The sequence below is a fragment of the Drosophila innubila genome (assembly GCF_004354385.1).
Source record: "Drosophila innubila isolate TH190305 chromosome 2L unlocalized genomic scaffold, UK_Dinn_1.0 4_B_2L, whole genome shotgun sequence".
NCBI lineage: Eukaryota > Metazoa > Arthropoda > Insecta > Diptera > Drosophilidae > Drosophila > Drosophila innubila.
In genome coordinates, this window is record NW_022995372.1 from 15183329 (window position 1) to 15199688 (window position 16360).

Below are 16360 nucleotides of genomic sequence, written 5' to 3' on the forward strand. Positions count from 1 at the left end.
TACGGAAATCTTAAAATGAGAATAATCGGGGATATTTTAAGTTCGCTTTGGGTTTAATTCAAGTCTGAAAAAATTGAAAACATACTACTTTAAGTACACATCAATCTTGAACTTATCCCGAAATGTACTTGTTTCTAGTACAAAAAATTGTCATAATTAATTAATTTTAATCTTAAAGCATTAGCACTAGTATGTGTACTAAAATTAAGCAAAATACCAAAATAAAATACCATTTAATAATTTTGTATTTTCTTGATTAGCGACCTTTCGGAGTAGGTGCTGACTTTGCCAGCGATCCAACCTTAACGTCATATTTGCGTCGCTAGAACCAGTTGAGGATTCAATCTTGAAAAAAGTTATTTTAAGTACGAAAAAATCTTAAGCTAGTTCAGTACAAATAACTCATTTGTTTCTGGAGGTATCATTACGAGCCTCACGGATTAAATATATTTTCCATGGTCTTATATATTCTGACTAAGTTTGGATAAAATCGGACTACTATTTCGGATAGCTGCCATAGGAATGTGAAGTCAGAAATCTAAATTTAAGATCGGTTCATACTTAATTCAAGATTTTTAGTACACAGTAATCTTAAAATTTTAAGATCGAAACGGTATAAATTCAAGTACGGTCGTACCTAATTTTAGGATGGCATATTTTTCAGAGTGTACATATATCTTACTTTGATAATTTTTAACACAACTGCAGATCTCATCAAAAAGCAATCAAACTGTGTTCACATTGTTGTCAAATTCATATGATTTATAGGAAATCTGGCTAGCCTCTTGCAGCTGTGTCCCCCCATATATGTACGTGTATATAGAGTCGACCATGACTTAATGAAGTTACAAATCAAGTCGCAGACTGGACTCGGAAATTTGCCTGTTTGTTTTGTCTGCATGCAACGAGCGAGCTTCAGTTTATGACAGCCTAACAAAAGTTCAACTCTGATGATACATTGTGGCTGAAACTGCACCAAAGACACATACATATGAGGACAATGCACATACACATACAGAAATATGTATGTATAGTCTCTCAATTGCAGTTGCAGTCGAGAATCTCGCAGTTCACTGTTTCAGTTTTGAGTTTGTGTTTGGGGTCCAAAAATGTACAAACTGTAACCAAATGCCGAGCCAAGTGCAGGAGCTGAAACGGATGCGGGATGGTTTGAGGGATCAGGGATCAGGGATGGTCCAGGGACCTGCAAGAGTCACTGGTTTATGAAATGAAAGCAAAGATAAGCGCCGAGCCGAGTCGATCCAAAACACATCGAAAAAACCCATTTTTGCAGTGGTGGCGGTAAATTGCATTTTGCATGCGACCTATGCGTGTTGTTGTGCCGTCGAGGGCGGAGAGGCGTGGAGGCGTGGCAGTGTTAAAGGCAGAGCCTGCACAGAGAGATGCACACGGCCAGATAGGAGCCTGGAGAGTGGGGATGTCAGCAAGTTGACAATGTGCGAACAAATAATTCCATCAGCAAGAACAAAAGCGTCGAGTGATTGTTTGGGTGGCAACGCATCTCTACCCCTACAACATCATCTTTGCACCCCCTTTCCCCCCTCCCAATCCAGCTGTGCTGGCAGCCACAAAGAACCAATGCATATGCATATGCTTATGCAAGGACTCCAATATGGAGTTTGCTGACCATGCAGCGATGCAGTCTTCGAACATCCCCAATACTTCTTCCCCAACGCGATTAGCATTGATAAAATTTATGAATTCTAAGGGGCGTCTAAAGCGTAAGAGAAAGGGAGAAATGGCTTGTGCATTCTACGCAATCGAACACACACACACACACAGAGAGAAGACAATTTGTATTATGTATGTAAGTATGTGCTTATTGTAGCTCTGCTTTCCATTATAAGTATCATCCTACTCAAACCATAAACACTCATCACGCTTACGTTTTCAGCTCAATCAATTTTCCCTCTAATCCCTATGTTGGAGTCACTATCTGAATACTTTGGAATTTCAAATATACTATTTGTTCAGCAGTATTAAATATGATTTAACTTCCTACAACTATCTGTTCATATCTTAAAATCAATTTAGTTGATAGAAAGATCCACCGTCACAAAAACCTTGAAATTGAATTGATTTCTAAAATGGACAGTATGTAGTAAAGAAAATTTTACTTTTTCAGAAAATTTATAATTGTTATAGAATTGAATATAATTGTTAGTTCCTTAGAATTTGAAAATTTAGTAACTTATAAACATATATATTTTTATTAATATTATAAATTAATTAAAGTTAAGTAGCGCCAGATAAAATATAAAAATAATAAAATATTTTTTTAATTCAAAACTTGAACAACGATCTCACATCGCTTTAAATTCTTAAAAAACCAAAAATGTATTCTATTTTTCCACTTCACTTCTATTTCAAATATTTCCGAACTGTCTTCATATTAAGAATGTCAAATATAAGCAAAATATGAAAAATATAGCATTGAACTTTATTCCATCATGTTTACTACATTTATAATTCTTGATATATATATTTATTAATGTTTTCGAATAAGTCACACAAATAATTTAAAATTTTATAACAATGTGATATAAAGCATCAGATTATGATGCGGAGGAAGAGGCATTGTTACCGTACCAAATTTATACTCTCGAGAGTGTGGTTTCTTTTTTCTGAGAGTGAGCTTGGAGCAGGGTATCTTTCAGTAGAAAACTCTTATTTAATGTTGATGAAATACATGGTCAGTCTCCGACCAAATTGATATATTTGGTCGCCCATTGGTTACCGCACTTGCCAGCCAATTCGAGTGCTGCAGTGCTTCAGGGTCATACCTGGGCGGACTCTAAGTCCTGCCCCTCTATGCGACTGGCAGCACGGGACTCCGCTGCGTCAATAGTCCTTGTGCATTTGTCGAACTTTAGGAGCGAACAACGAAGCAATATTTTCAGCATGCTAACAAAAAATTTACATATAAATGCGAAAACGCATTCAAACTAACAAAGAGCAATGGCAAGCGGATATATATACACATACACATACATGCATACATACATACTCCACACATACTCTTATATATGTATAAAGGAGTAGAGGGACTTTTGATGTGAATATGGAGCTGGAAATAGGACCAGCTCCGTGTGCAGTGAAATAAATAACATTTTTGTGCGAACGGCCATCGAAAATGTACGAAAAAGTAATTAACTTGTGGCTGGACAAGGCGGTAAAACGGTTGCAGAAACTAAGCACATACATACGTACATACACTGATAAAAAAAATGTTCTAAATCATGATTTTGGTCTCAAAACTAAGACTTTTGGTCTTAAAAATGAGTCAAGAATATAAAATTCTTAATTAAATAAACACATTTTGGATTTAAGAATATTTCAAATAAGACCAAGCTCTTATTTTAAGAATAAATGTTCTTAAATTAAAATCAAAAATAAAAAACTTAAAAATCATTTTCAAAATTTATATATAAAAAAATTAAAATGATTTCTAAAATTTATAATTTTATTCATTTTTATTACTATAAAGTTTTTCTATTTTGGTAATTTTATAAATGTTATTATAATTTGTTACGAGTGGGATTCGAACCGGAGCCTAATGCTTCGCAACTGAAGCGTTTCCTCTAACCAGAGGGCCAAGGTGCAACCAATTGTTTTATATGAATTAGTACATATTTATACTTTTCTAACAATTTAAGATATTTATTATTGTATTAAGAACTTTGAATTGTTAGATTAATATTCTAAGTTTAAGTAATATGGTCTTAAAATGTTCTTATTTAAGATGAATGTTCTTGATTTTAGAAGTAGGTCTTTTTTTCAGTGTACATACGTACATACCTACATCCTAGTACCGATCCGTCCCTTAACCCATGCTACCCATATCATATGCAAATTTGGCAAATGCAATGCACTTTTGGCTAATGGTGACCATCGTTGTCGTCGCTGGTCGCTGTTCGCTGTTTGCTGTTCGCTGTTTGCAGGCGGCCATTGCACAGCTCAATTGCATGCAGAGAGAATACATTCGGTCACGCCCCTCACACTTGCCGCGCCACTACCACGTACTATACTCTGCGCTGGCGACAAAATAATATCATTTGCGATCAAAGTAATTATTTTGCTTAGGTCTACAGCATAATTACAGTTTCGACGGCGTTGCATGGCCGACGCTTTGGTTGGCTGACTGACTGACTGTCCGACTACAAATGGCAAATAGCACACGAGGCTGTTTAACTGGTAATGGTAATGGACTCTGCTCCGCTCTTGGTTGACATTTTCCAAACAATTCTGTCCGCCATTTTGGCACCCTCTGCTGCCACTCTGCTGCACTTTTCCAAATAAAATGTCGCAGAATGCGCAAAATATGCAAATATTCGCCATTTTCAAGCCCATGAATACGCCATTTTGTGCATGGAAATAGGGGCTCTCATACGAGTACTCGTACTCACACTCACACTCACACTCATTTACTTTCAAGCTACAGGCCCAACACGAAAAACTAAAATAAATTTATGTCCCTCTCGAAAAATTGAAATTTTGCATGCAACGAGAAAAACTTTCAAAGTTCAGTTTATAAATTAAAATCAGAATAGAGTTGTACAATAAATTACATAGAAAGAAAGTTTAAATTGCAATTTATGTTTATAGAAATATGATCGATATTTATTTATTACAATTAGCTTAGATGTTGAGAAAACATTCCTACCAAATAATATATAGAATAATTATATACAAGTAAATAAAAAAAATATATATTCCTTATAATTTTCTATAGATCGGTAGTCTTTGCTATCTTATGTACAATATGTTTTGTAAAAAATTAATGCAGAAAGAATAATATAAAAAATTTTTAGTTTCACATCTGTTTTCAATTTTTCACTATACTAAATTTCCTACAATGAAACCAAACAAAAATAATGAAATTCTTATACAACTAAAAAATATATGTTACGAAATAAAATCCCGCCATTGCACAATTATGCACATAAATTGCAAAAGGCAAAATTCCAACAGCTCAGCATAAAGTATTGACTCCGATATTGATAAGAAAAAGTAATCGAAATTCAGAGCTGAACCGAAGTAGCGGATGCGGGAACAGCATCACAGCATCACAGCCTCGGGCTATACCACCAAACTGCATTCCAAATCAACAACAGAAGCTAACAAAACATGCATCAAACTCATCCACATCCTCATCAGCAGAGGCTGTGGCAGCAGCAGCGGCAGAGACAGAGGCAGCAGAGGCAGCGGCAACGAAGTAAACAACGGAGGCAACTTCAGCATGGCGCAAAGTAGCAATGGAAAATGGACTACGATGAGATGATGATGATGATGATGATGGGAAGGAGGCCTGCTCAGACGTGGCGTGGTCTCGCCTCTGCCTAACTCACAAACTGTTCCAGCAGCAACTATTACAACAACAACAACAACAACAACAACGACAACCAGATTCGAGGCTTATTACTTACCAAACAACTCTGGCAGCTCGTAATGAACTTGAGGCATTTGATTGACTCGACTCGCGACTGCAACTCCAACTTCAACTTCGCCATGTTGCAATGAAAAATCGCAGCAACAGTTGAGGCTATGAATGAATGATGTATGCCATTCCAGGTCTCAAGAAGCCAGACTCTGTTGTGGCAGCTGAGCAATATCTAAATGTGAATTTTATGGATTTTATACAAGGTGAACAAGGAAATGCCACAGTGGTTTAATGAAAACAAAATATATATGTTAATTTTAGTAAATCTTAACCACAAAATGTTAAAATAAATACTTCAAAATATGTGATAAGACTAAGCAATATGATCAAGTTTTTTAAATGCCCCCCCTTGACCAAAATTACATTTATAAAGCTCCCTAATTAAGTTAAATAACTACTTTTAAAATCCTTCGCTTCAATCAAAAAATTTGGGTCGAGTTCAACTAGGATATAAAAAATTTGATTTATGAGATCATCAACTGCAATATCGTTTTATAACTAGTGACGTCTGTACACTCGAGTGAAATAAATCAATGATCATGAAAAATGTATCTAATTTAAGTATTTTCACTAGAGTTCTTTTTGTGCAGCAACAAAAATGAAGCATAGATTTTAACGAGCTCGTAAAATTTCATGTTCAATGTTCAATGTTCATCTAACATAATAATCCAAAACTTAAGCATCTCATTCTATATTTTTTTAAATAATTTATATTTTAAAATTCGTATGAAAAAAAATTTCTATTTTTCTGCTGAACTGAAAGCTTTCGTAGACGATGTAATATAACTATATGCTCGATGCTTATTTAATATTTAATCAAAAATTGTTGAATTATGTACACTGTGCAGAAACAAAGTTGAGGATGTGGCAAAAAGTTGCACAACGCGTAATCCTTGCTGTGTCTTGAATCCGAATCTATGTACTCCTACATACAAATATACAATATCGATGATAAATATATATTAATATATAAATGTACATAAAAACGTGTGTATATAAAAATATATAAAGTATACGTATGTGTAGCATGAAAGAGCTTTAGGCGCGGCACTGCGATTCAGAGGCAGCAACAGCAACAGCAACAGCGGCAGATGGCAGCTAAAAGATGGAAAGATACTATGTTATATGGCGAAAGGAGGAATAAAGAGGACGACAACGACTTTGGCAACGGTTTCAAGTAGGTTGCCCGAGAGGTAAGAGGCAGAGCAGACGACTCAGAGTGCAGACATTGTGCATAATTTCGTATACGTTTTGTGAATTTGTAATTTCAAAATTATTATTGTCAGGGTTGCAAAAGGAGGAGTCGAAGATGTTGCACGCGTTCAACTTGATGGCGTTGATGGAACTCAGATTGGCAAACAAAATGAAAAAAACCAAAAAAAAGAAACAAAATCTGCTGTTGAAACAACTTTTGTGTGATTGGAATAGAGTCTGCGCTGTGTTGTTTTCGATTTGATTTGCTGTGAGAAGACATTAGCGGAAATGAAGGAACTTCAGACGTTACTGAGTATCTAATGAAATGGTCTTGAAATATTTATATGGAAACATACATATACATAAGTATTTATGGGCAATTTCCGCCAGTTTTTACCACAGTGTATATTTCCTTTGACCAAATTATCCTTCACTCCTCCAATTTTCTCACGTAGCGACCCGTTAAATGTGCTTTTGACCATTTTTCCGCCGCGCTTGCGGTTATTTAAACGAATGAGCTCGAATCGCCTCACAATACACAAAATAAATATGAGGGAGCTGTAGCAAAAACACCCAATTTAACTTTATTAACTCGACATTTAAATACCCTGTAAAAGAACACAAGCCAATCTGTCATGCTACATCTAATAGGCAACTATGCTATAGAGTTTATTTAATTAGTTTCAAATTTATAATCGGATCGTTGAGGATTTTATAACTACTTGATGACACTTTTTGCGCTTATATTGTATACTATAGCCTAGAACAGACGCCTATATCCTTTTTGTAACATTTACATGTGAGTGTTGATATAAAATTATATGAAAACCACTGGCGTTGTAGACTTACACGCAAAGCCCGCGCCTCAACTCAATTTAACTCAACTGTTTACTCATGTAAATAATTAAGTAAAATAATGGTGCAGCATCAACAACAAAACGCTAAAAGGACCTTCGTTACGCGGCACTGACTTTTTTTATCAGTATGAAATACATACTCATATGTGTGTGCGTGTGTGTGTGTGTGTGTGTGCGTGTGTGTGTGTGAGTGTGTGTGTGTGAGTGTGTGTGTTTGTTTGTGTATCAACAAAAGACAAAGTGATGTCCATTGTTTGGCCTTTTTCGTCCTTTCCGTAAGCACGCGTCCTTTACCCTATATTTCCCTTTACTCCCTCTACTTTAATTTCCAACTCAACCTCCCTCTCTTTTCACTTGCGTGTCTGACGTGTGAAAAAAATGGTCAGCTTTATTTTTCATATTGTTAAGCAGACGAATAACAAAAAAAAAAGGGCACAAACGTATTCTCATGTATTTTTCAATAAATTTATTGCGCGCACAAATTATAATTAATTGTGTGTTTGAATAAACATCAAATTAGTTGACAGAAAAGGCTGTAAAGAAATCGAAAATTTCAATAAAATATGGTATAGTCGAATGAAATTTATATTACATTTATTTAAATCAAGGCTGCAACCCTCCAAAATGTTGTTAAAGATTTGGCTCGGCGGTTCGAACCATAGAGCTAGACATCGGTTCGGCTCTCGAATTGGTTTATATACCCACTGAGCTCAAGGTTTGGGTTCGAGCCTTGGTTCAATTTCATACAAATATATACATTTTTCTCTACATTTTTAAGTAATTAAATTTCTTTTTAAAAAGAAATCAAATTTTAAATTTTAATTATTTATATGTCTTATTTTAATCCGAAGACTGAAATAATAATAATAATAATATAATAAATATATGTTCATGATCCGGTCCAGGCTGCTTCAAAACCCGGTTCAGAACCGGTTTGCAGCCTTGTTTTAAATGAATAAAATATATTGAAGCTTAGTTCACCAATCAGCTCAAAAAGTAAATGTATACATGAATTTATATAAATATAGAATTAAATATACTTAAAAATTCATGCCGAGAAGACTCTATATATTAGCTCCCTCTCAACCTCCAGCAGTAATCAGTGGCTTCTAAGACAGCTTTGGTATCTGTGCTACCACGAAAATGACGCCAAGTTATTGTCTATTTACCTCAGCGCAAACAACATTTGCCAGCTGAAAAGTAAATTCTAAATGAATTATTGGATCCATTAGCAAAATCCATTTACACAAATTTAATGCAAAAGCCGCTTCTGTTCTGCAAGGCAGAAAAACTTTACACACTTCGTTAAACTTTTGGCAGTGGCTAAGTTCTCAAGGGTTGGGGTTTCTGGGGAGAATCTTTTTTTCGGTGTTACGGGATTCGACATTTGTACTTCAATGCTGTAAGGTGGGTGGCAGAAAACAAAACTTAACAATTAAAAAACAAGAAATAGCAACTAAATTTGAAGTGCCGAAGATGTGATACCCTTAAAGGAAAGCCACAAGAATTAGTCAAAAAACATTGTATTAAATGCTTCATGTTAGCTTATTTGATTTTAGTAATAATGTTTGGGGCATTAAAAGTACCAGTTTATAGGACAAATTTATTTAATCGTTGCCTATTGTATGACAAACTTAGAATACCCGCTGTAAGAGTATAATAAGGCAGCAAAGAAAACATTTCGAGATTTACGCATTATGCGTAAAGGGTTGCTTCTCAAGTTATAGAACTGTGTTTTAGTCTGCGGCCTCGGCATTTGCATAGAAAAATAGAAAATAGAAAATGCGAGTGGTGAGGTCTTTGGCTGTCCGTGATATTGGCCTGTAGGGCATAAGATTTTCCTTTGGTAGTGGTGGCAAAGTTCGGGGTTGGTTCGAGTGGGGAAAATATTATTTTAATTTTGGCAGGGTTAAGTGAAACTAAGTTATAAGTCGTTGTTCCATTTAAATGATAAAGTATGGTTGATGTGGGTTTATTGGAAATAAATAAAATAAAGTATTTTGCTTATTTTATCCAAAAACGATTAAACCAGAAAAACAACGTTAATGCACTTCTCTGTATAATAATTTATATAATGATTCATATTGGAAATTAACCACGGCAGTTGGCGTCACAGCAATGGCAACTTTTTAATTTATTTACAAACCACTTAATTTGTTGTTATTCTGTTTTAATTACATTTTATATGCAGCGTTAAATATGAAATTAAAAATTCATCTGCGTCCAATTTTCCCATCTCATTTTTTTATGAGAATAATGAAAGCCGTTGCCATTAATTTATTCATGTTCAAAACTAACAAACGTTGTAAAAATGTTTTATATGTGTTCCTTTATAGATACATGAAAAAACATACATAAAATAATGATAAAGTTGTGTAAATTACATTTTATTTTTAGTATCATTTAAATCCCTTAGAAATTGATAAAGAAGGAAGCATAAATATAAGCAATGTAGACTACGATCCCAGAATTTTTAAAATATTTCAACTAGTTTTCAATAGTTTAGCTTGAGGAATACAAATTTTACGAGATATTGTAGGGTATCCATGAAACCAACACTTTGATCTCTCCTGACTATAAAAAAAATATATTCTTTAATTTGTAAATATTTGTGATAATATTTACTTGCATTATTGAATTATTCTTTGATTGAATTTGAAATTGTTTTGTGTCTCAACCATTAATTAATAATTAAAACGCACAAAGAAACAATGACAAATTAATACCGTTATCATTTTATTAACGTTTTATTCAAAACCAGTATATAAATTTAAAATAAACACCATCAGATAATTATAAAATATGTCGACTTTTTTTCGTTTATATAATACTTAATGTAGATATTGATTTCCAACAGCAAATGCACTGAGATACTAACAACAACAATGCCCAACTGTCGTCTGACGCCAGTATGGTTTCTTTCAGGGAGAAGTCTCTGACACTTGAGTGCCTGACCGTGGTCCGTGAGTCGAATCAAAACCAAGAATAACCCTGGCTAACCCAATAAGAAGTCACTCAGTTAGTTGCAACTGGTAACCCGAGACTGAAGACTGAACACTGAACACTGAGACTGAGACATCAGCAAATTGAGCAGAAAACCAGAAGGCGCCAGTGCCAGTCGATGGTCAATCTCAATCTCGAACCCTTGTGCCGGTATTTTGACACTTGCCACCGCTTGTAAACAACAGTTATTTAGGCTTATAATGAATATGAGCAACAGCACGAAGGTCACCCCGAAAGCAAAGTCCTTCAAGCTCGATGACATGTGGCGCCAAAGAATCAGAGTGCAAAACCCAAAGCAATTTCCGTTACTGGAATTAACTTAAAAGCAAATGGCGGACTGGACTCGCTTCTTGCTAGGATAAAGACAAAAATGCAGAAGTTTTCTTTTGATGCAACCTCTAATGAAGATACAAAATGTTGATGTCTAATGAATGACAGGGCCCTCAAATTATAGTCTGTGAGGGAAAAGCACTTCGCCTCATTAAAAAAAATTTAATTTATAGAAATACTCTCTATTTTGTTGGAATAATAAAATTATGAGATATCAATGCCAATATTATATATCTTAAACTTACAAAATTATATTTAAGACATTTTCGTTTCGATTTACAAAAATGTTGTATTGGTGAAGCTTACTTTTAATATATTTTTAAAGTCAAATTTAATATGAATTTTTAATTATAGTTGTAAATAATAGATTCTGTCAATTTGACTTTTACATTTTGAAATGGAGGTACAACCTTTCAGAGAGTATTCGGAATTCGTCAACTTTTCTTCATTTTGGCTTATTTGTACATTTCCCTTGCGCTTAAGTCAACAAAAATTTTTAATTTCATTTTTCAAACGCCGCGTCGCTTTGATACCTGCATGCCGCATTAACACCCTCCCCATTCATTTCATCGACTGTCTGACGGACTAGCCGGCCCTTGGCTGATAATTTGATATGCCTTTGGCTTATACCGGGGTCGGTTGCGGGGAGGCCTTTAATTTTATTTGCACAAAAATGCGCATCAATTTGAAGGAACGTTTTTATGTCACAACGTCACAACGTATTTTTGTTTCCTTTTTTTTGTGGCCAGAGCAAATAAAATTCATTATGAATTTCTAATTATAGCGCCGGACTAAAGTAACCGACAAAAAACCCCTCAAAAAAGTTTACATTTTTACCGTATTTCTTTTTTTTTCAGTTGCCAACCTTAAAAAACTGTCAAGCCACGTTTGACAATGATGAATCTGCTAGGGGAGTCACCCTCAAAGATGGCAAAAAAAAAAAAAAGAATAATAACAGAAGAAAACTCTGCAGATAAACTGATTAAGCACATCAATTGGGCAGCACACTAAATAAATTTGGTGTGCGCTCCTAATGGCAATTGTTTTGTGAAAAGTGAATTTTCTTTTGTATCTTATATTGCATTGTAAGGCAGCCCTCCAAAAGCCCGCCAAACATCCAAGTTGCTGGATTTCTAATTACAAATAAGTAAAAAGGCAAATGCTTTTCGGTTTTGTGCACCTGCTACCAACCGAGCATAGATAATTATGAAAGGTGAATGGGGCGGGAGCCCTAAATTGGTAAAGGTATTTATTTAAATTATTATTGGACTTAATTATGCCATGTTGGCTTACCTGAGGGGCGGCATCAGTTGAAACAAAGAAAGTGAAGTGAATAGAAGCCAAACTAAAGTGGAAATTCAAGAAAGGCGCAGAACTTTGCAGAAATTATGAGAGAAAGAACATGAAAAACAGACGAGAATTACAAAGTAAAAAGGAAAATGTTACTGTATAGAAATAAATAATGCTACTTAAAGATACATCGAAATAAATAAAATACACTGCTAGCAATTACCAACAAAAATATCTTAAAGATTTTTATAAAGTCATTCTGGAAATATTTGATAAACCATGTTATAATTATATTATAGAAATACAACCCAATATACTATATGAAAACAGATCGATTCTCAAATAAATATCATATTTCAATAGCAGATTGACTAATGATATTTGCAAATGCCAGTCCCATTTAAGTCCAACTAGCACACAAAACATACATTTGTTCATGTTTGTTTATAAGCCATGTCAACAGTACATATCATCGAAAAAGTGCACTCCATTAGTGACTGAGATATGACTGAGATATGTACGAATGTGTATGAGCATAGTGTGACAGATTTGCGGATTTTGTACAATGAGCGTTAACCATAAATATTACATATAAAACTGGTATTATATTTCTCATATTTGGTTGACCTACATATTTCTCTCTCTCTCTCTCTTTCTCTCTTTCAATCTAAGTCCATGGATAGGTCTGGGACTGTTTAACTTATACACTGCTCTAGCTGATATAAATCAACGAACAATAGGAAACACAGATAGTAATACAAAGTAAAGCACACATACAAACGAGTATATGTACGTATTTACAGTAATGGAAATAATAATATAAACGATCAATTTTTTTTTATTTTTAACATTTTCTACCGAGAAATAAAATGGTAACATTTCAAGCTAACCCGAAAGAAAGTCCTGATATCCTGAAACCGTTAACACTGTATTATCTGTGCCGCTTTTTATCATATTGCCTTACAACTTTATACATTTTTGTTTATTTTGTTGTATTATTTTATTTTTTTATGCATTTAAAATAAATATTAGTTGTATATATGAATATGAAATATGAAAATATAAATATTTTTGAGTAAATATTTGCCCGTCGTTTCTATGATGTTGTCCATCACTGTATCGCACACTCGAAATCAGGGGACATAGCAGATTAACTGTGCGCCTCCTCGCACTCGGTACACGCCTTTCGCCTTTGTGATCTGTCCCATTGTCAACACTAAGCAGCGTGTGAGGATTATTCGTGAGTGTAAGTGCATGGCATTCTTTTACAGGCTCTGATAAATATTGTTCGCATGTCTTTTGTCTAATTGGTGGTGTCACATACGCATCCTTCTCGTCCCCTCTTCCACACACAAATGTACCTATGTATATGGCTAACTGGTATTGTTGTGACGGTTGTGATTAGTACTCTAGCTATTTTTTGTGAGCCCACAAATATTTTTACGTATTTGTTTCGGGTATTTAATGCTTCAATTGATTTTTAATTTAATGGCAGCTGCTGTTCATAGTCTGCCTGTTTGTAAAGCCCAGCAGGTTGCCTTCCTTAAAGTCTTTAAGACAACTTGCTGATCATTTAGGCCTTATGATGCGCACAGAGGTTTCACACTGTGAATCACAAAAGCAAAGTACTCGAAACAACAAAGAATAATAACTCAGTTCTGTTTCTGCTACTTAACAGTCTTGTTACCGAATCGAGAGGAATGTTGCTTCCTTTTCCCCGTTATTACAGGTCAAGAAAATAATGAAAATAATATATTATGTGCTACAGATTACTAAAGGCCATAGAGGTTCTCGAGCTTTGCAAATTTTTAAAATTTACAACCTTTCATTCATTGTAAAAACTGCGGATGTAAATACAAATAAAAATTTGAGAGAATTGCTCATTATTTGAACAGAAAGCAAAAAACACTAGAAATTAATCATCAGACAAACGATTATCAGTAAGGGGTGAGATAAGCTCCCGAGGCGTAAGTGGGAATAAAAGCTTTTTAGCTGAGAGTGTGAGCATCAATTCACAGTTTTAATTAAGCATTCACAAAGTCAGCACGTAGTGTCGCAATTCAATTTATTAAAAAATGAAGCTGTTATTGCTTTGTGTACTCGGTATTCAGAGCTTAACACTCGCTCTGGGCAATGCCAATTCAAAACTGATTTGCTACTATGATTCGGCATCGTATCTACGTCAGGGTCCAGCCAGGCTGGATTCCGACCATCTGGACCTGGCCCTGCAGTTCTGTACGCATTTGGTTTATGGCTATGCGGGTCTCAAGCCAGATACATTTGACCTGTATAGCTTAAATGTCGATTTCGATATATTCCACTTCCAGGACATTACGCTATTGCGCTTAAAATTCCCGCAGCTGAAGGTGCTCTTGAGTGTCGGTGGCGATCGCGATGTGGATCAATCGGAATCGAATAAATATATAGCTTTGCTGGAGGCAAATCGTACGGCACAACAGAATTTCATTGATAGCAGCATGCTTATGTTACGCCGTAATGGATTCGATGGCTTGGATTTGGCTTTCCAACTGCCCAAGAACAAACCGAGAAAAGTTCATGGAACAGTTGGCACCTACTGGAAAAAGTTTAAGAAACTTTTCACTGGCGATTTTATTGTAGATCCTTTGGCAGATCAACACAAGGGACAGTTTACAGACCTTGTGGTGAATCTCAGAACCGCATTTCAGAGCGCTAATCTAATGCTGACCATGACTGTACTGCCCAACGTAAACTCAACTTGTAAGTAATCATTGATAAGAACAGTATATATTATAAATGAAATCTATGTTTAAGTTCATAATAATTTAAGTGAATTTTAATACAACAAATTTGTAAATTTCAGGGTATTTTGATGTTCCCAAATTACATAATCACTTGGACTATATAAATCTGGCAGCATTTGATTTCCTAACACCCCTTCGCAACCCCGACGAGGCTGATTACACTGCGCCAATATTCTTTTTGGACGAGCAAGAGCGTCTGCCCCATCTCAATATTGAGTTCCAGCTAAACTATTGGGTGCAGAATCATTGTCCACTTAATAAGCTGCATTTGGGCATTGCCAGCTATGGACGCGCCTGGAAACTCAGCAAAGACTCTGGCTTAAGCGGATTGCCAGTGGTACCCCATACATGTGGAGCCGGTCAAGGTGGACTGCAAATTGCCAGCACCGAAGGTTTGCTAAGCTGGCCGGAAATTTGCTCGAAATTGCCACTGAATCAAACAACTGTCTATCGTGGTGCCAATGCGCCCCTTCGCAAGGTCACCGATCTCACGCAGAAATATGGAAACTATGCACTACGCCCATCTGATGAAAATGGCGATCATGGAATGTGGGTGAGCTACGATGATCCCGACTTTGCGGGCATCAAGGCAACCTATGCCAAGAGCAGGGGACTTGGTGGTGTTGCCCTCTTCGATTTGAGCTACGATGATTTCCGTGGCCTTTGCACGCAAGTGAAGTTTCCCATTGTTCAAACAATCAAATATTGTCTGGCTTAACTAATAACTGTGCCATGCCTTCTATCCAATGAACTAATTATAAAATAATAAAGTGCATGCAAAATCTTAATTTACGCAATTAATAGATTGCCAGGAAATTGTAAATAAAAACTTGACTTCATTCGATTCGATTTGTTCTCACTTTATATAAGTATGGAGATAAGGTTGTGCTTATGCTAGCGTCATCAAAATTCATAAACTCAACTTGTTTAGCGTGTAGTTTCATTTGCTGATTGTTTTTTTAGTGTCATTTTCAATATCCTAAAGGATATTTTACCTTAAAAAAGAGAATTATCCTTCAAATCAATTTAACCTTTAGTCTCGTATGTCTTCATAATTCAGCAATCTTTACACCTGAAGGTACGTCAAAATTTTCCGATACTACTTTTATAAAATTTAAAAAAATTAAGTGCGGCAAACATAAAACATATAGAAATTAACACACGGTGCCCAAAAAATATAGATTAATAAAGTTATAATTGTTTTTGGAAAATACTCAGTACTGCACACAATAAAATATAATTTAAGTAAAGAAGGTTTAAATTATCAAAAGGCTTAAAAACACAATAAAAATATTTTATTTCAAATAAGACATTGAAAAATTGGTTAATAGGTTAAAAAAATATTTGATCATCTATTAGAAAAGATAGTTCAATTTTTCTATTTTCTGGGCTTATCTGCCGAATACTTTTTTACCAGTAATATAAATATTACACATGGCTGA

The 16360-nt window shown here is 35.1% G+C and overlaps 2 protein-coding genes across 2 annotated transcripts in view; one reads left to right on the forward strand and one right to left on the reverse strand.

Moving 5' to 3' along the window:
• The window catches only part of LOC117781976 (leucine-rich repeat-containing protein 15), a 55426-nt gene that overhangs the window by 33210 nt on the left and 5856 nt on the right, over window positions 1–16360 (reverse strand). The window lies entirely within an intron of this gene.
• Window positions 14161–15683, forward strand: LOC117781978 (chitinase-like protein Idgf1). Its single transcript, XM_034618875.1, has 2 exons — window positions 14161–14874; window positions 14978–15683. The coding sequence occupies exons 1-2, from the start codon at window positions 14211–14213 to the stop codon at window positions 15634–15636; spliced, it is 1323 nt and encodes a 440-aa protein (XP_034474766.1). The 5' UTR covers window positions 14161–14210; the 3' UTR covers window positions 15637–15683.

Excerpts from the sequence above, each read along its gene's own strand:
- LOC117781978 (XM_034618875.1), top strand. The coding sequence starts at position 14,211 with ATGAAGCTGTTATTGCTTTGTGTACTCGGTATTCAGAGCTTAACACTC. Across the intron at positions 14,875-14,977 it reads GCCCAACGTAAACTCAACTT|GGTATTTTGATGTTCCCAAA; the intron begins GTAAGTAATCAT and ends TGTAAATTTCAG.